Source organism: Schistocerca gregaria, chromosome 1, assembly GCF_023897955.1.
Source record: "Schistocerca gregaria isolate iqSchGreg1 chromosome 1, iqSchGreg1.2, whole genome shotgun sequence".
NCBI classification, from domain to species: Eukaryota; Metazoa; Arthropoda; class Insecta; order Orthoptera; family Acrididae; genus Schistocerca; species Schistocerca gregaria.
This window is the reverse complement of record NC_064920.1, coordinates 337,868,028-337,892,429: the sequence shown is the minus strand read 5'-3', so window position 1 is coordinate 337,892,429 and position 24,402 is coordinate 337,868,028. Positions and strand designations below refer to the sequence as shown.

The window sequence follows — 24,402 nt, the reverse complement described above, 5'->3', positions numbered from 1 at the left end:
GTTAACTTATTTATAAAGTAGTCAGACGTTTGAAGCTTTCTTATACATGAAACTCTCTCCTTTAAAGAACCGTGGATGGGTGTTACTTGTACATATAGGAACAACACAGTAAATGCAACATTCAATAAATAGATTTAAGAGTCCTTTGAAATAAAGTTGGACTCAGACAAGGTGATCTATTTTCACAGCTCACTTCGAATTCTGTTTAACAGGAGATCATTCGAGAATAATGAAGATCGGGTGCTGTTAGAACCGAAATTTAAGTAGTCGTATGTAGTCTGGCTGGCTTTGGGGATGACTTGGCCATTTATCCAACAGTATCATTTGAGAACACAAGAAGATAGACAATTTTAAAGATAAAGCAGAGAGAGAGAGAGAGAGAGAGAGAGAGTAGACTTACCAATCTCTTATGGCAAGAGCATATACGTACTGGATAACATCGGCAGCAGATTTTTCTCTACGGGAAGGATCTTGTCGATGGTTTTGCACCAGATCATCACAATTATAGGATTTCTGTCCTCAGTCCACTATACAGACGAAACAGCCTTTACCAGAACTAGCATCATCAATATGCAGAATCGTCGTCTTGTAGGCACCTATTCTGAGGAACTTTTATTCATCAGCACCAGCTACCGCCGCAACGATGCATTTCGGGACACATGTTCATAGGATATTTTTTCCTCCATTTCCATTCAGTAGTCCGTCCCTGGAGTTTGTCGGCTTTATTAATGTTCACTCTATATATGCTCTAAAGAACTCCGAAGATTGAGGATCCTGTTTCCACTAAAAAAGATAGCCCCCAGTTTTACTGTCAATCACAGAATCAAACACAACTCAAATATTTCACATTTCTTTCTTCTTAAGATTCAATAACCCATGGGTCGCGCGCTCATCAGAAACGAAGTCCCATTTACTTCACCGCTGCTTGGGGAACTATTTCATCGCTCGTCTGGGGGGTTTTGGAAATGAATATTACCTGCTGGAAATACGAAACTGAATCGCATAATTAATAATTACGATTAAGTCCATGACATTATTTCATCTCGCATGGGATACTGGTAGGATACAGTACAACAGTTTAGCACACATATGGAGAAAGTGCCTGGAAGCACGTCTGATAATAAACTGGTACACGATTGTCAATCCCTCATTTCAGCAAAATGTCCCTCTTGATGGGTTGTCGTAGTATAAAATTACAATTCATTTTTAGTGTGTGGGTCCTCCTCTGGTACAAATATCTTAAAAGAAGTAGTTTTCAAGAATATTCAGTATCGTTTAATTTGAAACAAACACCTAGGTTGCAGCATGTTGTGTCCGTCATAGCAGTGTGGAATAAACAACATATACTAACGGAAAAGAATCCCATCACCAAGGCATAATTAATATAAAGTAATTCTGGGAATACGTATGTCTAGGTAACATACCTAAGTGTTTAACGTTGCAAGGTCACATCGCAAAAATTACTAATTAATGTAGCCTCCGGAATGTCGAATGGAAGAATGGTATCGTGGATGCAATGTATCGCATAGGTGCCAGATTTCAGTCTGTGGGACTGAGTGCCATGCCTGTTGAACTTGGTCGGTCATGCGGATGAGGCTGGAGTTGTTGTCCGATGATATCCAGTACGTGCTGGATTGGAGACAGACCTGGTAATCAAGCAGGCTACGGAAACCTGTCGACACTACGTAGAGCATGTTGGCTTACAAAGATGGAATGTGTGCTAGCGTGATACTGGTGGAATACACACCCTGGAATGATGTTGATGAATGTCAGCACAACGGGTCGAAGCGCCAGACTGACATACAGATATGCAGTTAGGGTGCGTGGGATAACCACGAGAATGCTCCAGCTGTCCTACGAAATCGCACACCATACGGCATTTTTAGCTGTAGGCCGAATGTGCCTAGGCCGTACAAGGGTTTCTGCTTGCGTTTACCTAAACCCTTTCTAATCAACACACTTACATCACCGGCTTTCATAAAAAAACACAGTATACCTCCACTCCGCTCTCCAATGAGCTCTCCCTTGACACGACTCAAGTTGCAGACCTGGGTGGTTTGTGGTCAGTGGAATGTACGCTACAGGGCGGCTGTCTCGGAGCTGACATTGTAGTAACGTACCTGTGACAGTTCACCATGTCACTGTTGTGCCAATTGTTACTAGATTTGCTGCTGTAGACCCAGTTCAAAAATTGTTCAAATGGCTCTAAGCACTATGGGAATTAACATCTGAGGTGTGATTCTTGAGTTTCTCCCGGGGTATTTGATAATAAAATTATCCACGGGTGTACTGCCGGTCTACAGTGTACAACGGGCACAATATTTCGGCGATCATACATGTCGCCATCGTCAGGTGAACTGAGCTCCTGTGAACGTGCCGGCACGGAGATCCGTACGCTATGGCTGCTCAAAGGGAACTGGGTTCGGTCGCGGCGGCGGCCGATTTAAATACCCTCCGCCCGCGGCGCGCTCCCTCCACCGTCCGCGCCCCGCGCCACGGTCTCGCGGTGGAACAGATTGCGACGGCGTCTGAGATGACGTCGGGGTGATGGCTCTGTCCGCCGTGGTTGTCACAACTATACGTATTCTCGATTTACTCTTGATTAATCGCTGGTTCCCAAGCCTTGCTAAGATTATAGCCACAGTCACGGTTTATGAGGTCGTCATTGGTGCGATTTTCGATGGCCTCTCTAACAACGCTGTCCCAGTATCTCGACGTCTGTACCAGGATCCTCGTGCGTTCATACTCCATAGCGTGATTTTCCGACAAACAATGTTCAGTGACCGCCGACTTGCTCGGATACATCAGTCGAGTGTGGCTCTAGTGTTCACGGCATCGATCCTCGACGGTACGCATCGTCTGACCAATATACGACTTGCCACATTGACACGGAATCTGGTACACGCCGACCTTCCTCAGACTGAGGTCATCTTTGGCGCTCCCCACCAGTGCACGAGTTTTATTCGGAAGACAAAACACAGTTCCGACCCGGTGTTTCTTCAAAATGCGTGCGATATTCCCCGAGAGTGCACCTGTATATGGAATAAACGCAGTGCCTACCTCCTCCCTCGTGATTTCATTCATCTCCACAGTTTGTGCTGTAATGGTTGGGCGGAGAGCGCGTTGAATCTGCCACTCTAAGTCCCCACTTTTTTCGAAATACAGTTCTCAGATGTTCCAATTCCTGGGGTAGACTCTCTGCGTCAGAGATAGTATGCGCCCTATGTACTAGAGTTTTAAGTACCCCATTCCTCTGTGAAGGGTGATGGCAGCCGTCTGCGTGCAAATACAGATCAGTGTGCGTTGTCTTCCGATATACCCCATGACCTAGGGTGCCGCCAGCCCTTCTCTTGACCAAGATGTCAAGGAAAGGTAGTTTACCCTCCGTTTCAGTCTCCATACTGAATTAGATTTTGGGGGTGTATGGAGATTAGATGTGTAAGGAAGTCAAGTAGTTTATCCATACCATGTGGCCAGATGCCATACATACATAGGACGCTCATTATCTCTGATGCAGAGATAAGGGGCACCCCAGTCACGTGGTCAAAAACAGCAAAATACTTGGGTGTGACACTCGACAGGCGATTGACATGGCAAACTCATATAGAAGATATTCGAGAGAAAACCAGGAGAAGAATGGTACAGCTCTACCCATTATTAAACCCAGCGTCAACACTACCATCAAGACTGGGGGTGATATTGTACCTTACACTGGTGCGGCCAATCGTAGACTACGCTGCTGTTGTGTGGGGCAATGCTACTCCAACCCACATACAACGTCTACAAAGAATTCAGAATCGTGCTCTGAAAAGAGGACTCCATCTGCCATACCGGTTCCCAACGAATGAACTTCACCAACTCGCAGATCGATTCAGAACCACTGCAAAAACCTTGTATGAAAACACACAAGTCAGACAACGAACATGTACGATAACTTGGACACAGGGTGCACTACCTGGCCTCCACCAGATGGCCCGATGACCTACGCGAATAACAAGACTACACATCTTGTGTGTATATTTTTATATAATTTTAATAATTTTAGTAATTTTAACAATTTTAATAATTTTACCCTTAATTTTAATTTTTATTTATTTTAATCTTAAAATTTATTTTATTTTAATTATATTTTAATCTTATTTACTGTATTTATTGTTTATTTATTTGTTATTATTATATCAAAGATGAATGAATGAGTTTGAGAATGTGATAACTGTAATATGTATGTGTGAGTATAATGTATATATTGTTTGAATGTGTGACCGAAGCTAATGTATTTTTAAATCATTTTAAAGCAAAAAAATGACAACCAAAAAGCTATTGTTTTAATGTCAATTTTATTACTGAAGGCGTAGCCGCATGGCTTGAACTTCTGTTCTCAGACTGGGCAATCCTTGATGCCCCAATATATTCTGCAGCGCGACCGAACCCAGTTCCCTCTGAGCAGCCATAGCGTACGGATCTCCGTGCCGGCACATTCACAGGAGCTCAGTCCGTCAGTTCACCTGATGATGGAGACATGTGTGATCGCGGAAATATTGAGCCCGTTGGACATTGTAGACCGGCAGTACACCCGTGGATATTTTGATTAACATCTGAGGTCATCAGTCCCCTAAAACTTAGAACTACTTAAGCCTAACTAACCTAAGGACATCACACACATCCATGCCCGAGGCAGGATTCGAACCTGCGAACGCAGAAGCAGCGCGGTTCCGGACTGCAGCGCCTAGAACCGCTCGGCCACAGGGGCCGGCTGAAGACGCAGCATGATGCACTTGAGCCACGCACCGAACATGATGGTTTTCCCTCTCGATAATGCTACGTGGTCATCCTCAGCCCGGCCTTCTTGCGACTGTACATTCCCGTGACGACCGCTGCCAGCAATTATGTACAGGGGATACATTCCTACAAAATCTTTCAACAGTATCGTGGAAGGAACAACCAGCTTCTCGTAGCTCTATTACACGGCCTCGTTCAAAGTCGTTGACGTGTTGGTAATGGCGTCTTTGTTGCCTTAAAGGCACTCTTATGTAACATCAACTCACAATGTCCAATCTCAAAGGTAACTAACGCTCACGACCGTTACAGCACGTATTTGAAACAAGCCCGATCTGTCTTCTCATAGTGGCGCCACTGTCACCAAATTTAATTGAATGGCGTGAAATCTTAGTAGACGTCATCCTTAAGATGTACAAACACGCTTAACAACTTTCGTTCATTACGTACAACTCCTTCATGGTGATGGGATTTTTTCCCGTCAAGGTATGATGAAAACCATCATTCCGCGTACCAGTATAACTATCACTGAAGAGAAGTTAACGTCTCACCTACTTTGGTTTATTTAACATTTTACGGACGTCATCACTTCTTGTTTTTTCCATATAGCTTTGAGAATCAAAATACGCTGTTAGCATATATTTTCGTGTGATGTACATTGATAAGGCCCAGGAGACTGAGAGATGACTTCTTCTTTTCTATAAAAACGAAAACATCTGTAACTAACCAGCGTTATTAATGTACATAATTATATTAGTTATCTATGGCTTACTGTGATGAAACAGTCACGACTTGGTGCAGTGCTCGCTTGAGAGCTTCCGTTGAGATAAAAGAGATAAGGAGAGCATTAATCGTGCTGAGTACAGCGCTAATTGCTTTGGTCAAGATAAGTCTGGCCGTATATCGAAGGCCACATTGTGATAGCCATTAGTTTGTACAAGACACGTCTTGTGAGACACTGGAGTCACTTTCGGAAAGAGATGTCATCTGTCCCCGTCCAGCCATCCAGATTTAGGTTTACCGTGGCTTCCATTAAAAACTTAAGATAAATCCTTCGATGGTCCCCCTGAAAAGGACGAAGCCGATATTTTTTCCTCCCCTTCCCTAATCCGAGCTTCTGCTCCATTCCTAATGACTTCACTGTCGGCAGGGCATTAAACACAATTTTTTCAATCCTCCTCCACCGCTTGTAATACAATGATAATGTTACTTAATTGAAATGTATCCATGACATAACAAGAGTGCGAAAAGTTTGGAAATAGATTATTCACGGTCATTCTGTGTTTACCGTTACACGCAAATGAGTTCTCTGTGGTTAATAGTAAGCTTCAAGAAACTTGTGCCACACTATGAACGATGCTTTTGGTATGCCCTTCTCAAAATTATCTTGACATAACTGTGCTGTTACAGAAACTGAAATCTTACATTTTCGAAGAAAATATTCGTACAACGAAAATAGCTCCAAAATGTATACTGAAGCAATGTAATTTACAATTCAGGCAAAAACAGCAAAGAGTGACATACATAAGACTAGCAAAAGTATTTTCTCAGCGATACATTTAAAGATTTCTAATTATCTGAACTTTAATCTTGATAATCGGTGCCGATTTTCGAAAAGTGTTATAAAGTCAGTGGTCATTACCTACCTGGATACTGCGGCAAGGGCGTATTTGGACCTCTGTAGGCAAATTGATAGTAGTAAAAAGTCTGTGACGATGCGTTGGCCATGAGATGCAGTATGGAATCCGTCGGCTCGGCGAATTTGATGTCCGTGAACATCTAAAAAGATATGTGAGTAGATTTTCAGTATATGTTACATGAGGCATAGAAGTTGCATACTCAGTTGACAGTGCGTCTTTAATGCAAGACTGTCTCCGAGAATAATGCATCGAACCAGTAAATGCTGAATACAAAGGGCAGGATAATTGTACGTGTTTCTTAAGTTTTGTTCTTAGTCGTGAGTGTCTGTTTTCCAACATTCTTAAAGATCTCCAATGTGTTTCCAATCACGGAACACCACGCGAGCACCAACTTCTAGAGCACTGAGTGCTGCCAATGGGCAGAAACAGGCCAAAATACTAGCAGCTTCTCTTCTGTCATTTGTTCGTCAGTGACGCATTGCTATCAGTTATTGTATAATTCAACGTTATATTCCAGATTATAAACTTAAATATATATCATGTTCCACCAGGGGAAGAGTGTCCGCTAATCTGCCAGTTATATGATTGGCTTCTATATGCCGCACACAATATCTGTTCATATGATTTCTTTCTTTCACTTGGCTTGGACGCTTTCTGGAGATACGGCTCAGATTATTCGACTTTTCTCCAACTGTGTCGATGGTGACTTATTTTCATATTTTAAATTGACTGCCTAACACAAACAAAAAAAAAGAGAAAAACCTAAAGCGCACAGAAGGTTGATTGAATGGCAGTGTAGTAGTATGTAGGTACATGTACCCTTCAGTAACATGTGTTTAAATGCTTACAGTTGCAATTCTCCTTGGCAGGTGGAAAGGCCACCAGAGTGCATCAATGTTATTGGTGTTTAGTGTTCCTATAAGACCTGTTAGGATACAAAAGGGGGCGAGAAAAACATCAGATGATGGCAGTTCATCGTCAAGCGCGCAATGACCGTGAGTACTCGTCTGAGAAAGTGCGGCAGAATTAGGAAGGAGCCTCATTAGGGGTCTCCATTTACCGGATGGCCGAATCGTGCTATGCCCTTATTTGTGAGGCATCAAGATGTGGCAGTGGGCTCATGTTGGACTGAATGGAAACTTGAGTGCAAGTATATTCATTGCCAAGTCTCCAGTCCGACACGTCTGACCACCACAAGTAAGGATCACCGTATTCTTCACCAAGTACATCATAACGCCTTTGTATGTACGCCCGCCATCCGATAACGTGTAATGGTCTCCGCGTCATTCTGTGTCATCCCGCATCATTTATCGGAGACTTCCGCTGGAACGTTAGGGAATTAGCATCTCAACCGTAGACTGCCGTTAACGCCACAAAGGAAGCAGCTCAGGTTTAAGTGGTGTTGTAACCGGGCAGCACGGACTGATTATGAATGGCACCGTTTTATGCTGAGCGATAAATCGCGTTTCGGAACTATAGCGGGTGATCATTATCGGCAAGCAAAGCGGCAAAGCGGTGGTGTGAGGAGAAGTGCTATTATTTAATTGTTTTGGAGACTCAGTACGGGGCTACTCCCAACACCATGGTGTGGCGAGCCAGGTCACGGCTGAGGGAACTCTGACGGCTCAGCAGTACGTCACCGACAGCCTGGGTCCTCGTATGTTACCTCTTATGCGGCAGTATCGTGTTGTGATTTTTCAACACGTCAGTTCTTGTAAACACCTGAAAGACGAGTCTATGAACTGAAACTTCCTGGCAGATTAAAACTGTGTGCGGACCGAGACCCGAACTCGGCACCTTTGCTTCGGTAGCTCAGTCGGTAGAGCACTTGCCCGCGAAAGGCAAAGGTCCCGAGTTCGAGTCTCGGTCCGGCACACAGTTTTAATCTGCCAGGAAGTTTAATATCAGCGCACACTCCGCTGCAGAGTGAAAATATCATTCTGGAAACATCCCCCAGGCTGTGGCTAAGCCATGTCTCCGCAATATTTTTTCTTTCAGGAGTGCTAGTTCTGCAAGGTTCGCAGGAGAGCTTCTGTTAAGTTTTGAAGGTAGGCGACGAGGTACTGGCAGAAGTAACGCTGTGAGGAAGGGGCGTGAGTCGTGCTTGGGTGGCTCAGTCGTCAGTCTGCCTTCGGCGGTGCTACGGCACGGACGTCTGTTTACGACCCTGCCGGAGAAGCTCGCGCTCGTGCAGTTGTTTACCTCTTCGGCGTACTCGTGCGTTTAGACGACTCGATATAGAATGGCACATGCATACCGAAAGTCGACTCTCAAGATTAGATTTTCGAATGAATATGCGAGACCGAAAGCCTACGAAATAGAAAGGTTCCTACGAGACGAAGTTAACCTTGATTACAACGAACTTATCGGAATCCACCTCTCCATTGTGAGTAGTGTCGTTTACGTCAAGGTGATTAACGATGCGGATGTGACAGAATCATCCGAGATACCAAACATGGACTCAAATTTCGTCACTCTGATGGGCATGTTGGGAGAAGTAACTGTTGATCATGCAGAACTGGGCTTACAAAACATTCGCATTTTCGAACTTCCCTTCGAGGTTCCGTCTGACTTGGTCGTTGACGTCTTACGCACATATGGAAGAGTGCTTAGCCACGTTGAGGAAAAATGGTCCAACTTCACGACTTACCCCGTTCTTAATGGGGTGCGTCAAATCAGAATAGAACTGACACGACATGTACCCTCGTACATGTTCATCGGTGGATGCAGAGCTATAGTCATCTATGATGGACAACCCAAAACATGCTCAGGATGCGGGAAAGAGGGCCACGTACGTTCCGAATGTATGCAGCGGACGATAGTGCAAGTTCCAAACAGCGAACCCGTACCTCCGTCCACGTTGACGCCGCTGCCACTAACGTATGCGGACGCATTTCGAACAGATCCCACCCCGAGAACGACCAGCTACAGAATCCTGACAGTTTACGGCAACCGAGTGCAGCAGAGACCGCCTCCAGTGACGAAACGACGCACACCTCTGCCGCTCCGGCGCTGACGACGCCCTTAACCGAGCGGAAAGGATCGGTAGGAGGTATGGAAATTGATCCTGCGGTTGTGCCGACAGCTGCTTTCGTCCCTGAGCACCGGGAGTCACTTCCGCACTCGGATACGGAGGCGCACACGCGCAAACAACGGTCGCCGAAGCGCCACAAGAAACGACGGCCAGGGGCGTCGGATACCTGCTTACTGCAGTCCACGTCAGACGGACTTGGGTGTAACGTCGATACAGTGCATCCGGATGCGCAACGGGAGGTTCTAAGCAACACACAGCAGTACGACGCGAATCATGCTCGACAGGGGCTGAATACAGACACACCGGACGCAAAGCCGACGGAAGGAGTCCCTCCACCCACCGCAGCAACGCCACAGCCTTCGGTCCGCCCGGCCGGAGAGACACGACGGCAGCTGGACCTCCAGCACAGGAACTGGGCCGACGAATCCGATACTGACCCACACATCGACGAGGCACCCGCAATGGCGAGTGCTAAATCCACCGGATGTTAACCGCGCAGGAGATGCAGACTGACGCACAGACAGCATGTCACCGGGCAGCAGCACACAAATTAAGATAAGCGTTCATGTGCGCTTTACGTACTGAGGAACAGTGGCAGGCATATCGAACAGCGTCTATTAGTATTAATACGATCAGAAAGCCTGTCGATTTGCAATTATTACGAGACATGTTGCATGCGTCAGACGTCGACATCGTTCTGCTGCAGGAAGTATGTGTTGAGAGCTTCCCCAACCTCTATGATTACGATACGTACATTACACCTACTACCGACGGCGGCAGCGGAACAGCGATACTTCTACGTAGCGGCATAGTAGCCGAGGACGTGGTGTACCTGCCGTCAGCGCGAGGACCGGCGCTCACAGTGCTGGGAGTACGGGTCGTTAACATTTACGCACCGTCGGTGTACAACAGACGGCGAGACTGATCCCGATTTTACGCAGAGGAGATTGCAACACTACTCTTAGGTCGGTATGAACATGTCTTATTTGGCGGCGACTTTAACTGAGTGCTCGCACCAAAAGATCAACACCCGCATTATACTTCATGCCCGGAGCTGCGGCAACGCATACAGGACATGAATCTCATTGACACATGGGAGAAGATACATGGCGACAGACGTGGATACACCTACGTCACGAGTCACTCTGCAAGTCGTCTAGATCGCATTTACGTAACACGTCGTCTCGAACCTGCGATCCTCGATGCGGAATTGTGGCCTGTCGCCTTTTCAGATCACATGGCACATATATGCACGGTCTCCCTGAGTCGTCAACAAGTGTGGAGGAGTCGCAGTGTTTGGAAACTAAATACAGCACACCTCAGGGAACCTGAGTGCAGACACATAGTCGAAGACACTTGGCACGTGTGTGAACGACGCCTCCCGACATATCCGACGACGTTGCAGTGGTGGCTGGAATGCGTTAAGCCTGCATTGCGCCGAGCGTTAATTGCATACGGAAGAGAGCAGATGATGTGGAGGCGACACACGACGGAATTTTATTTCACGATGCTCTGCGAACTTTCTGTACAAGCACCTTCACAGGAGCGTCGTGCCGGTATAAAACGAGCACAGGCCCAAATAATTTCCATAACGCGCCTCCGTCTGGAGGGTGTCGCTATCCGTGCAAGGGCCTTTGAACGAGTCCGTGGAGAATCACCGTCGATGTATCACATTATCAGAGAAAAACAACGTAGCCGCAGAACCTTAATACAGACGATCGTACTGCCAGATGGTTGCCGCATGACAACGCAAAAAGATATTGCCAACGCTTTCGTGGAACACTACAGTCATCTCTATGAAGAAGCGGAACACGATCAGGCAGCCTTTCATGAGGTCCGACGAACGCTCTCCGCGTGTCTCGACGAGTCGGCCAACCTGGACTTAACAACTGAAATCACAGTTGACGACGTAATAGAAGCGACTGATAAGAGAGCGTCTCACAAATCACCGGGGCCCGACGGGTTTCCGTTAGAGTTCTATCGTTCATTTAAAGATCTCATGATTCCACGATGGACTGCCATGTACTGCGAACTGATGTCTCCCAACGTGCCTCTTCCACCCTCCTTCGTGGAAGGAATGGTCATCCCCATCCACAAACCGTCTGGAGGCACAGGGATACAGGCCTACCGGCCACTGACCCTTCTTAATTGCGACTACAAGAACTACAAGATCTGCGCCAGGATACTTGCAGCACGCTTTAAACGCGTAATACGCCAAGTGATTTCACTCGAGCAAACCCAGTTAGGAGGAGATAGCAATATACAAACGGCACTCAGCGACTACCGCGATGTTATAACACTGGCATCAACATGTCGTCTCCAGGGTGTATTGGTATCGATAGACTTCGATCGCGCATTTGACAGGCTGAGTCATGCTTATCTCACGGACGTGATGACGAAAATGAAGTTTCCGGAAAGTTTGTCACCGTCGTTATGAGACTACTCCACGGAGCTGCATCCAAAGTGCTCATTAATGGACGCTTGGTGGGGCCCATCACCATCTCACGATCGGTCAGACAAGGGTGCCCGCTGTCAACGATATTGTATGCCATCGCTGTCGAGCCGCTGCTCTGCGGGCTCCGGAATCGACTGCAAGGAATGACGATAACGCACAACAAGTTTATATGCCGAACATATGCAGATGACCTAATGTTTTTAGCACGGTCAGGCGACGAGGCAAGAGCGGCCTTGCATTGGATTATTTTGTATTGTATGGCTACGGGAAGTCGCCTGAACATGGCAAAGTCGGGAGCGATGAACAGCGGGAGAGGACTCCCGACAGGAAGTGTAACACCATTACAGCCGATCAACAAGATGAAATGCCTAGGAATTATCTTCACTACAGACTTTCGACGCACGGCGGCACTGAGTTACAGACGTCTTCTGCAAACAATTCGTGCGAGTTTCCGAAGTCACAGGTTAAGGGCACTGGATATGATACAACGGGTCACCTTTGCCAACACTTATCTAGCCTCTCGCATCTTCCACCTGGCACAAGTTCTTCCTATGCCGGTGGTGTCGGCCCGCCGAATCCTGGCGGCACTAGGATATTTTGTGAACACAGGTCTGCTTGTTAAGGTAGGATACGAAACCCTCACCCTTCCTCATAGTCATGGAGGTCTTGGACTAGTCCACGTACGCGACCGAGCAGTGGCTATTTATGTAACCACAATGATAAAGATGTGGACACGACACCAGACATGTTTGACGGGCACCTTGATAGACGAACTCGCTCCACCTTCGCGTTCGGCTCCGGTAGCGGCGGCTCACATCTCACCATCGCTTACCCATATGCGAACCTTTTTTGTGGAACACAGTTATGTACATATGGAACTACCGACTACCAGGACGACAACGGCACATGATATATATCACATCTTGACTCGACGACGGCCGAATACTGCCGTAGAGCGCCGCCAACCAACAGTTACGTGGTCAGTGGTATGGCGTACAGTGCACCATCCACACCTTGATACGGGAACGCGCGCACTGTGGTATCAGGTGGTAAATGGGAAATACGTGACTCGTTCCAGGTTGCATACAATTCATATGGCGGACGAACCACTGTGTCTGCAGTGCAATGTTATAGACACAGAGGAGCAACGCCTGATATGCGGTCCTTCGGGGGACGTATGGTGTTTGGTCAAAAAAATGATCGCCTTCCTCCTTCGGGTGGGGCCGCAAACAGTAGAACCACGCACACTACTTCTCCCAGATAGGACATATTATCCCCAAACAAAGACAAACGCAATGACTTGGGTTCGAGGTTTGGCTGTGCGTTATCTTTTCCGAGATGGCAGTAAGAATGTGCTTGACTTCTGGGCCTTACTACAGGAACATCACTCACAGCTTATGAGAAATCCGAGATATCGAACATATTACGCAAATTTTTTAGGGAGTGCCTTGCTTGATCCCCCACCCAGTTGGGGTGCCCCGGGTAGGAGAATGTAATTATTGTCTATAAGTATCAGAACAAGAAAGGACCAGAACAGTGGAGAGGATCCACAAACACACGTGAAGACGTACCCGACACCACCGCGAGGTATGACGGGATTAGCGAGGTACGCGCCTGAAAGAGGAACGCAGACCGTTATTGTTTTGTCCTGACAGAAGCAGGATTTTTTTTCACTGTTATGTAAAAAAAAATGTCCACTTATTTACGTTTCCCAGGAAAATTTTACTTTATAAAGTCATCGTCTTATATATTTAAAAAATGCTAGAAGCACTTTATCTTTGTTATTGTTACACCATTCTGCCACAAATAAAAAGTCGATAGAGCACTTGCCCGCGAAAGGAAAAGATCCCGAGTTCGAGTCCAGGTCCGGCACACAGTTTTAATCTGCCAGGAAGTTTCGTATCAGCGAACACTCCACTGCAGAGTGAAAATCTCATTCTGGTGTCTATGAACTGTGTGAGTGATGCTGAGGTAGTACCATCGCCAGCAAGGTCCGCAGATCTGTCCGCGATAGAACATGTGTGAGACCAGCTCCGACCCATTCCTCGTCCCAGCACCAGTACCCAGGTTATGAAGGACCGGTGACAACATTTGAGGAGCAGATCGTCTCAGGAAGCGATACGGCAACACTGTGACACAGTTCGCAACATAAGAATTGCATAGTCAAGGCCGGAGGGAGTGCAACGTCGTACTGTTTAGAGGGTTCATAGTGACAAGTTCTTGTATGTTTCACTCAATTTTGCAGTGACCGAAATAATATTGTATACTTCCTCAACCCAGGAAGTTTCAACTCGTTTCCCTCTGCCCCTCTGAGTGCTCCGCCAGTTGCTGAGTCATCATCTTTGCAATGGATTTGATGACCTTTTTGCTTTTCTATGACGTACTGAAATGCGTTTGGCCTCACTATGACGTATCATTTATACGCTGCAGGGTCACCAGCCATCTTACGTAACAGACTGTGGCTGTTAGCGATTATACGACAGCTGTCTCCAGAACGTTCCCAAATTTTCCTTTTTATTGCCAAACCCATATTTATAGCACTGTGGTGTATACTCAAAGTACCACTTACAGTAATTCCACCTTTATTTGCCTTTGCACATCGGAAATGCAAGTATATTTGGCTTGAGTGTACAATTTTAGACTATGAGTCTTGTCAGAGATGTATGATTTTACTGCAAACGAGAGAGAAACAAAACAGAGAACAGTGAGCTCAGAATAGGGCACATATTTAATGGTACAGAACTTCACAAATTCCACCACGTAAACTTCGTGATAGTTCCATACCGCTGCTTCGCGATGCTATTCTGATGTGGAAAGTGTGAGGACAGCGTACGGGTTAGGCCTCACATATTAAATAAGCAGCTCTGAACTCGCAAGAGCATCCTCCGTAACAGCTGCATAAAACTACCACCTAGGATTAGATACAGAGTTCAGTCACAGGACAACAGATGGAAACGCAAGCGCAAGAAAATGTTGACTTTTTCTATCGAACATGGCAGTAACGGCGTATGATGTGTTGAGTCACGCTACGTAATATAGCACTCTGATAACCGTGTATGGTCCATGCATACGGTTGGTGATAAGTATTTGCACTGTAATACAGTGAAATTCTGGGCCGTTCCCTTTATTTGACCTCGGGATATTTTAACTACTACGAGTAAAACAGACACTAGTTTTGCAATAATTTTCAAGCAAATATCATTGCGTTCTTGTTCTAAGAAATTAAACGGGGTAGGGGGCTAGGTAGCTCAAAGCGTCGATCAGAGCCCCCTTGCAACTCTGAGAGAAACACAACTTCACCTGTGTGTCAATTTCACAAAGAAATATGGAAACATATACATCTTGCTGCACGGATAATGTAAATACATCCGTCTTTAATTGTACCCGATCTTAACTGATGATTTCACCTGCAATTAAATGCTGGAACACTAACTGCGAATGAAGGGGTGCAGTGGTTGAGACAGTAGACAAGGGTGAGGGAAGGCGACCGCTCAAGCATCGTCAGACGTTCAGGTTGCTCGTGGTTTCCCAAAACCACTTAACCCAAATGTCAGGATGGTTCCTCTGGGAAGGACATTACCAGTTTACCCAATCCTAGTCTGCCCTCCGTATGTAATGACCTCACAGAATACGTGATGTCAGTCCGAATCTATCTTTCTCCCCGTGTAATAGCAACAAGCGAAGGTCCAGCATGACGTTAGTGGTGGCATGACTGTAGCCTTTGGTGACAACAGCAGTAAGCGAGTGCATATGTATGGCAGTTTACTGTAACTGTTCTTTGCGCTCTACAACATACACTATCAGTTTACTTATATTCGCTTTAAGATCTCGTACACTTCAATGGAAAATTAGTTGAAACTTTCCTATATTCTGTTGTCTTACGAAGAGGTTTCGGTATTGACTGCTAACGTTTAGAAATAGAACTATTGTTAGTACGTACCATAGACGCATTGAGGAGACCCTCAGGTGTGTCTGTGATGTTATAGCCGGCTCCAAAGTAGAAGTCCTTGACCTTGGCGGCGAGGTCCTGCTGCTCCTCAGATGTGTCCACGTCCCGGAAGTCACCGCTGAGGACGGCCGACAGGTTTGTGTTGAGCGTTTCCAGCCATTGTGGGTCTTCCAGCACTGCAAATAAACGTAGAAATCAAGATGAGGGCACCGTAATGGACAAATACTAGTTCGCAGTGTTTCGCAGTACTTGCGTCTTTGGTTCGTCCAATTTCATTGTCAACTTCAGTACGACTTTTCTCAGAGTTGCTGTCACAAAAGACTGAGCACTTTGTGCGTTTTAAACATCTTATAGAAAATAATGTTACATTTAGACATGAGTTATACACCTTTAAGGAGTTCAAGACGCAAGCTGGGCTGCAACTGGAAGGCCGAGTGGACGCATAGGTGTTATCTGATGCAACGTATGTTCCAGAATTGGAGCGTAGTGGCATGGTGAACAGTGATCTTTGATATTTTCGTGCTGAGAGTTACCACTGTAAGAAGTCAGGCTTGGCTCAGGCACCATACGTGGCGTTTGTGATAAATTTATATTTCTGCGATTCATGTTCATGGGTGGAACAGTCAGGTTGTTTAGCTATATTTCATTAATAATCATTAATATTCTTCTACTGGATATTCCAATCAGTTACTTTATCGATGGTACTGTATGCCTGCGTAGCTGATGGTAACATGTTTGCCTACCATGCTCGGGTTCAATTCCCTGCCGGGTTGGAGATTTTCTCCGCCCGTAGAGTGGATACTGTGTCGGCCTATTCATCATATCATCATCACTGACACACAAGTCGCCCAATGTGGCGTAACTTGAAATAAGTCTTGCAAACCGGCGGCCGAACTTCCCCGGGTGGAGCCTCTCGGCCAACGCGATGACATCGGAAATCAGTGGTGCTACTGTAAGCGCAAAGTATACAAGCACTTGAGTTAATCCAATATATTTGGCGTTCGTATTGGGTGGTTTATAGCCAACGGAAACTGACAGAGCTGACAAAGATTTGTAAAGAATCTGACCGTTACACACAATTGAAAGACGACGACTGAATGCAAACATGCACGTACACGATGATTACTAATGTGAAAGTTGTTCCAGAACGGCAGTTACAAATGAAGTGTCAATAAAGTGGAGTGAGTAGCATTGGAGGATCAGCGGTAAAAGGTGTTACAAATAGCTGACACTCTTGGCAAATAACACACACACAAAAGTAATACCTTGCATTAGAACGTTAACTATAAAATAGCTCTGTGCAAAATACATGCCTCATTTGTTGAATTCTGATCACTAGAAATTGCAAAAATCAATTTCTCAGAAACATATTATCCTTTTTGTTGCTAGGCGCCGTATTTGCTTGTGTTTTTAGAACGTTTTGATCGTTTCTTTTTTTAAGTTAACCAATTTTATGTGCCGAATTTGCTATGTATGTGATGTGTAGCAGACCCCTTACCCCAGAAACGAAGCAGTATATAAAGGCAGTGGGTTAAACCAAGAGAGCCTGGACAAAAAAGGCCATATTAACACAAGTATTGTTCAAATGCGTGTGAAAATTTATGGGACTTAAGTGCTAATGTCATCAGTCCCTAAGCTTACACACTACTTAATCTAAATTATCCTGAAGACAAACACACACATCCATGCCCGAGGGAGGACTCGGACCTACTCCGGGACCAGCCGCACAGTAACACAAGTACTCTTTTTATATAGGACTCTTAACTTCGGCCACGGAAGCCTATGTCTTTACATAAGAATTCATCTTAGTTAATATTTTGCCGAAGAAAATGTAGGGGACAGCATCTGATGACAGAATATGAGAAGAGGATTGGTTAACAAAAGGAACAAACCAAATCAGAGTTTCGTAACGACAATGAACTAGCTTAGAAAACTATTTTGGCAAAGACAGAGTTGTGAGATTTTAAGTACCAGTTGTTTGAAGAGCCACGGCATTTGCAGCTTTCTGGCTACAAAATTTTCTCACAGCAAAAGAAATTTGTGAAAGGCGAGGTTTTAAGTTTAATGAATAGATTATGACAGCCGCAAGTGAACGTGTTGTAGACTAGACCTTGCAGAATGGCACTTCGCGCGTGGAGCCTATTCGCTGGGGAAGCTTTCGTACAACAGTATAGAAGAACACTAACGAGGAGAACATGGCAAGTGCCATAAACCGATATCCCAAGGATTTCCCTCAGAGGAAGAGGATTCAAAACGAGAGACTAGGTGTCTCGACTTATCAGTATATATTAGACCATTTGTGAGAAAAAGACGGTAAAAGGTTTTGATGCACTTTAGATGCCTTTAAGCGCCCGATAATATCAGCCAAAATGGTGGCGCAGTCGCTAGCATCGCGGCTTTTCACTTTAGCGTCCCTTCTTCGAAACCTGATTGTTGTTTCTATTTCTTTCTTTTTATTTATTTATTATTCATTTATCTACTGGTGTCCATAGAAGGTTACTACACGAATGTATCTAATCAATTTAAGGTTCAAATGGCTCTGAGCACTATGGAACATAACTTCTGAGGTCATCAGTTTGCTAGAACTTAGAACTACTTTAACCTAACTAACCTAAGACATAGCACACATCCATTCACGAGGCAGGATTGGAACCTGCAACCGCAGCGGTCGCGCGGTTCTAGACTGTATAGCCTAGAACCGCTCGGCCACCGCGGCCGCCTCAAGTTTGTTACAGGGCGTTTGTTAACTGTAAAGTTACAATTGGGTTTCACAGTATTATGCTTTGACTATATAATATACGTTTGTATGGTATTTTCAGGGGCAAAAGTCTTTTTAAATTCTCTATTATTAGATTTCATTCTTATACCAAATCTCATATTAATTGCTACATATTCATCCATCGTTTACTCTTCAGGAAGATTTGGAGCAATTATTACACTTCATTCTTATACCAATTCTTATATTAACTGTTATAATTTATTTCAACGTTTATTCTTCAGGAAGATTTGGAGCAATCCCTTGGATGATACCGATCGTTGAAACATCCTAAACACAGAAATTCTGAACACCACGAGCATCGCGGGAAGGCTGGTTTCCCCACAGCGACATTTCTTCATGGAAAACTCACTTGAGATTCCAACATCGTTGACATTTCTGGAGATTTCACTCTTTGGCAACAATTTCACGGAAAGCCATGCATAACGAATCACTGAAGGACTGGTGCATGCATTTAATGCACTACAGGAATTTCACTGAGAACTATTTCAAACAAATTTCTCATTCAGTTGTTTTTCTTTTGTAAATCATCCACCAACGTGCAATTCAGTTGTTCTTATTTTTTAAATCATCCACCTACGTGCAATTCCTATCCCCATGAACCATGGACCTTGCCGTTGGTGGGGAGGCTTGCGCGTCTCAGCAAAACAGATGGCCGTACCGTAGGTGCAACCACAACGTAGGGAAATCTGTTGAGAGGCCAGACAAACGTGTGGTTCCTGAAGAGGGGCAGCAGCCTTTTCAGTAGTTGCAGGGGCAACAGTCTGGATGATTGACTGATATGGCCTTGCAACACTAACCAAAACAGCCTTGTTGTGCTGGTACTGCGAACGGCTGAAAGCAAGGGGAAACTACAGCCGTAATTTTTCCCGAGGGCATGCAGCTTTACTGTATGGTTAAATGATGATGGCGTCGTCTTGGGTAAATTATTCCGGAGGTAAAATAGTCCCCCATTCGGATATCCGGGCGGGGACTACTCAAGATGATGTCGTTATCAGGAAAAAGAAATTTGGCTTTCTACGGATCGGAGCGTGGAATGTCAGATCCCTTAATTGGGCAGGTAGGTTAGAAAATTGAAAAAGGGAAATGGATAGGTTGAAGTTAGATATAGTGGGAATTAGTGAAGTTCGGTGGCAGGAGGAACAAGACGTTTGGTCAGGTGAATACAGGGTTATAAATACAAAATCAAGTAGCGGTAATGCAGGAGCATGTTTAATAATGAACAAAAAAAGTAGGAGTGCGGGTAAGCTACTAAAAACTGCATAGTCAACGCATTATTGTGGCCAAGATGTACACGCCTACCACAGTAATACGGCTCTGAGCACTATGGGACTTAACAGCTATCGTCATCAGTCCTCTAGAACTTACAACTATTTAAACCTAACTAAGCTAAGGACAGCACACAACACCCAGTCGTCACGAAAGTAGTACGAGTTTATATGCCAACTAGCTCTGCAGATGATGAAGAAATTGATGAAATGTATGATGAGATGAAAGAAATTATTCAGCTAGGAAGAGAGACGAAAATTTAATAGTGATGGGTGACTGGAATTCGAGAATAGGAAAAGGGAGAGAAGGAAACATAGCGGGTGAATATGGATTGGGGTGGGGAAATGAAAGAGAAAGCCTTCTGGTAGAATTTTGCACAGAGCAAAACTTAATCTTAGCTAACACTTGGTTCAAGTATCATAAAAGCAGGTTGTATACATGGAAGAATCCTGAAGATACTAGAAGGTATCAGATAGATTATATAATGGTAAGACAGAGATTTAGGAAACAGATTTTAAATTGTAAGACATTTCCAGGGGCAGATGTGGACTCTGACCACAATCTCTTAGTTATGAACTGTAGATTAAAACTGAAGAAACTTCTAAAAGGTGGGAATTTAAGGAGATCGGACCTGGATAAACTGACTAAACCAGAGATTGTACAGAGTTTCAAGGAGAGCATTAGGGAACAATTGACAGGAATGGGAGAAAAAAATACAGTAGAAGAAGAATGGGTAGCTCTGAGGGATGAAGTAGTGAAGGCAGCGAAGGATCAAGTAGGTAAAAAGACGACGGCTGGTATAAATCTTTGGGTGACAGAAGAAATATTGAATTTAACTGACGAAAGGAGAAAATATAAAAACGTAGTAAGTGAAGCAGGCAAAAGGAATACAAACGTCTAAAAAATGAGATGGATAGGAAGTGCAAAATGGATAAGCAGGGATGGCTAGAGGACAAATGTAAGGATGTAGAGGCTTATCTCACTAGGGGTAAGATAGATATTGCCTACAGGAAAATTAAAGAGACCTTTGGAGAAAAGAGAGCCACCTGTATGAATATCAAGAGTTCAGATGGAAACTCAGTTATAAGCAAAGAAGGGAAAGCCGAAAGGTGGAAGGAGTATATAGAGGGTCTATACAAGGGCGATGTACTTGAGGACAATATTATGGAAATGGAAGACGATGTAGATGAAGCTAAATGGGAGATACGATACTGCGTGAAGAGTTTGACAGAGCACTGAAAGACCTGAGCTGAAACAAGGCCCCGGGAGTAGACTACATTCCATTAGAACTACTGACGGCCTTGGGAGAGACAGTCCTGACAAAACTCTACCATCTGATGAGCAAGATATATGAGACAGGCGAAATACCGTCAGACTTCAAGAAGAACATAATAATTCCAATCCCAAAGTAAGCAGGTGTTGACATATGTGAAAATTACCGAACTATCAGTTTAATAAGTCACAGCTGCAATATAGTAACACGAATTCTTCACAGACGAATGGAAAAAATGGTAGAAGCCGACCTCGGGGAAGATCAGTTTGGATTCCGCAGAAACGTTGGAATACGTGAGACAATACTGACCCTAAAACTTATCTTAGAAAATAGATTAAGGAACGGCTAACCTATATTTCTAGCATTTGTAGACTTAGGGAAAGCTTTTGACAATGTTGACTGGTATACTCTCTTTCAAATTCTAAAGGTGGCAGGGGTAAAATACAGGAAGCGAAAGGCTTTTTACAATTTGTACAGAAACCAGATGGCATTTATAAGAATCGAGGGACATGAAAGGGGAGCAGCTGTTGGGAAGGGAGTGAGACAGGGTTGTAGCCTGTCCCCGATGTTGTTCAATCTGTATATTGAGCAAGCAGTAAAGGAAACAAAACAAGAATTCGGAGTAGGTATTAAAGTCCATGGAGAAGAAATAAAAACTGATGATGGTCGAAGTAGAGAGGATATCAAATGTAGACTGGCAATGACAAGGAAAGCGTTTCTGAGGAAGAGAAATTTGTTAACACCGAGTATAGATTTAAGTGTGAGGAAGACGTTTCTGAAAGTATTTGTATGCAGTCTAGCCATGTATGCCAGTGAAACATGGACAATAAATAGTTTGGACATGAAGAGAATAGAAGGTTTCGAAATGGGGGTGCTACAGAAGAATGTTGAAGATTAGGTGCGTAGATCACAAACTAATGAGGAGGTATTGAATAGAATTGGGGAGAAGAGGAGTTTGTGGCACAACTTGACAAGAAGAAGGGACCTATTGGTAGGACACGTTCTGAGGCATCAAGGGATCACAAATTTAGCATTGGAGGACATCGTGGAGGGTAAAAATCGTAGAGGGAGACCGAGAGATGAATACACTAAGCAGATTCAGAAGGATGTAGGTTGCAGTAAGTACTGGGAGATGAAGAAACTTGCACAGGATAGAGTAGCATGGAGATCTGCATCAAACCAGTCTCAGGACTGACGACAACAACAAGAACACGTGCAATTGTCAAATTAAACAGCTACCATACGTAAGATTTCCAACCTTATTTTATGTGGTAACCAGATTCAGCGTCTTACTACGTCATCGTCAGACCACTGACCGAAAAAAATGGTTCAAATTGCTCTGAGCACTATGGGACTCAACTGCTGAGGTCATAAGTCCCCTAGAACTTAGAACTACTTAAACCTAACTAACCTAAGGACAACACACACATCTATGCCCGAGGCAGGATTCGAACCTGCGACTGTAGCGGTCGCGCTGTTCCAGACTGTAGCGCCAGAACCGCTCGGCCACCAGCGGTCGGCCCACTGACCGACATGTAGGAAGAATGTACTTTCGTTCTGATAAAAACAGAGGCCAGAAATATTGGTATTAGTAATTATTTGCTTCCGTAATCACTTCAACAATCACCATATGACTTTTAGATAAACCGAACAGAGATTATATGCACAATTAGTAGACGAAGAAGGACAACTTTATTTTATTATACACTGGAGAACATTCACGTAGTTATCTCCTTTGGACATAGGTAGACAAAAGCAAACAAAAAGAAATCTACTAATCTAGTTTCGAGCACGGTACGCAAAATACGCTAAAGTGTACGACCCAACGCTAGTCAGAGCACCACTAGAAAAAATGTGTGTGAGTTCTTAAGGGACCAAAACTGCAGAGGTCATCAGTCCATAGGCTTACACACTGCTTAAAGTAACTTACACTAACTTATGCAAAGAAAAATACACACACATCCATGCCCGAGGGAGGACTCGAACCTCCTGCGGGAGAGAGCACCACTAGTACGGTGAACAGTTTACCTGCTAAAAGATACGTAAAGCTCCTCGAAGATTTTGATCGTCTTTTTCTCAGAAACGGTCGAGTATCTAGAGATGAACCGAAACACGAGTTAGTTTATTGTGACTCCTGTTCCAGTGAGCAAAGTTCCTGGGAAATTGGGATACGGCGCTTGTCGTGTTCACCCCTTAGGTCGAAGAACAGGTGCACTGTTACCTTAAAACTGCCGTCTTTTACTGTAATGCCGAGAACTTGTCACTTCCACTTCTATTTCCACGCCATAACAAGCCGAATTTCCACTTCTACTTCCGCGCCAGAAGAAGCCGAATTCGTTAGTAAAACAACAACAATAATAATAATAATAATAATAATAATAATAATAGCCATTGCAACTTGGATATCTGAGGCGTCTTGTCGCGGTCCGTGCGGCTGCTCCCGTCAGAGGTTCGAGTGCTCCCTCGGGCACGGGTGTGTGTGTTGTCCTTAGCGTAAGGTAGTTTAAGTTAGATTAGGTAGTGTGTAGGCCTAGGGACCGATGACCTCAGCAGTTTGGTTCAATAAGACCTTACCACAAATTTCTAAAAGTTAGAAACGCAATAAATGCATACGAAGAGAGGAAGCAAAGCGCATCCGTGACTCACTGGGCAGCAGCATGTTGCCGTCGGCCGTGGTGACGCCGGTGATAAGGGGCACCTGGTTGAAGCGGCCCTCCCTGGCCAGTGTCTGCGGCGGTTCCGGCAGGAAGGCGCCCACCAGCGCCGGCTCCACGATGGGCACGAACGCGAACTGGATGTAGCGCAGCTTCTCCTGCAACCCGAAGAGCATCGTCTCCAAGAGAATGGTTGGCTGCAACACATCTACACGTCACACGCTACTAGAAAGAGAGAAGATCAGGCTTTAACGCCCCGCCAGCGACGAGGTTTGTATTGCACTGGTTGATAATGAAAATTAACAACATGACAGAAAGAGTCCGCGTAACATTAACCTTTATTCATATATCATGCTGCTTGTATCATGTATATGACCACAATCCCATGGACGTACAGACGGACGTGGATGTGCTACAATATTTTCAGTGTCTTGTGTAGCCCCATCTATTAACAGATCTGAAATCGTGCATAGAGGCGGTCATATAGGTGCCAGATGACATTCTGGCAGGAATGTTCCACGCTACTACCACTTGTTGTTGCCCCCAATGAAGCGGCATATAAAGTGAAGCACACCG

The 24,402-nt window shown here is 44.8% G+C and overlaps 1 protein-coding gene across 1 annotated transcript in view; it reads right to left on the bottom strand.

Moving 5' to 3' along the window:
* LOC126293151 (acetylcholinesterase-like) overlaps positions 1-24,402 on the bottom strand; it is a 95,394-nt gene that overhangs the window by 16,649 nt on the left and 54,343 nt on the right. The window contains exons 7-9 of the mRNA XM_049986626.1: positions 23,819-23,984; positions 15,846-16,030; positions 6,423-6,555 (exon numbers count right to left, since the gene is read on the bottom strand). Of these exons, the coding sequence (XP_049842583.1) occupies positions 6,423-6,555; positions 15,846-16,030; positions 23,819-23,984 (484 nt within the window). The remainder of the gene's footprint in view (positions 1-6,422; positions 6,556-15,845; positions 16,031-23,818; positions 23,985-24,402) is intronic.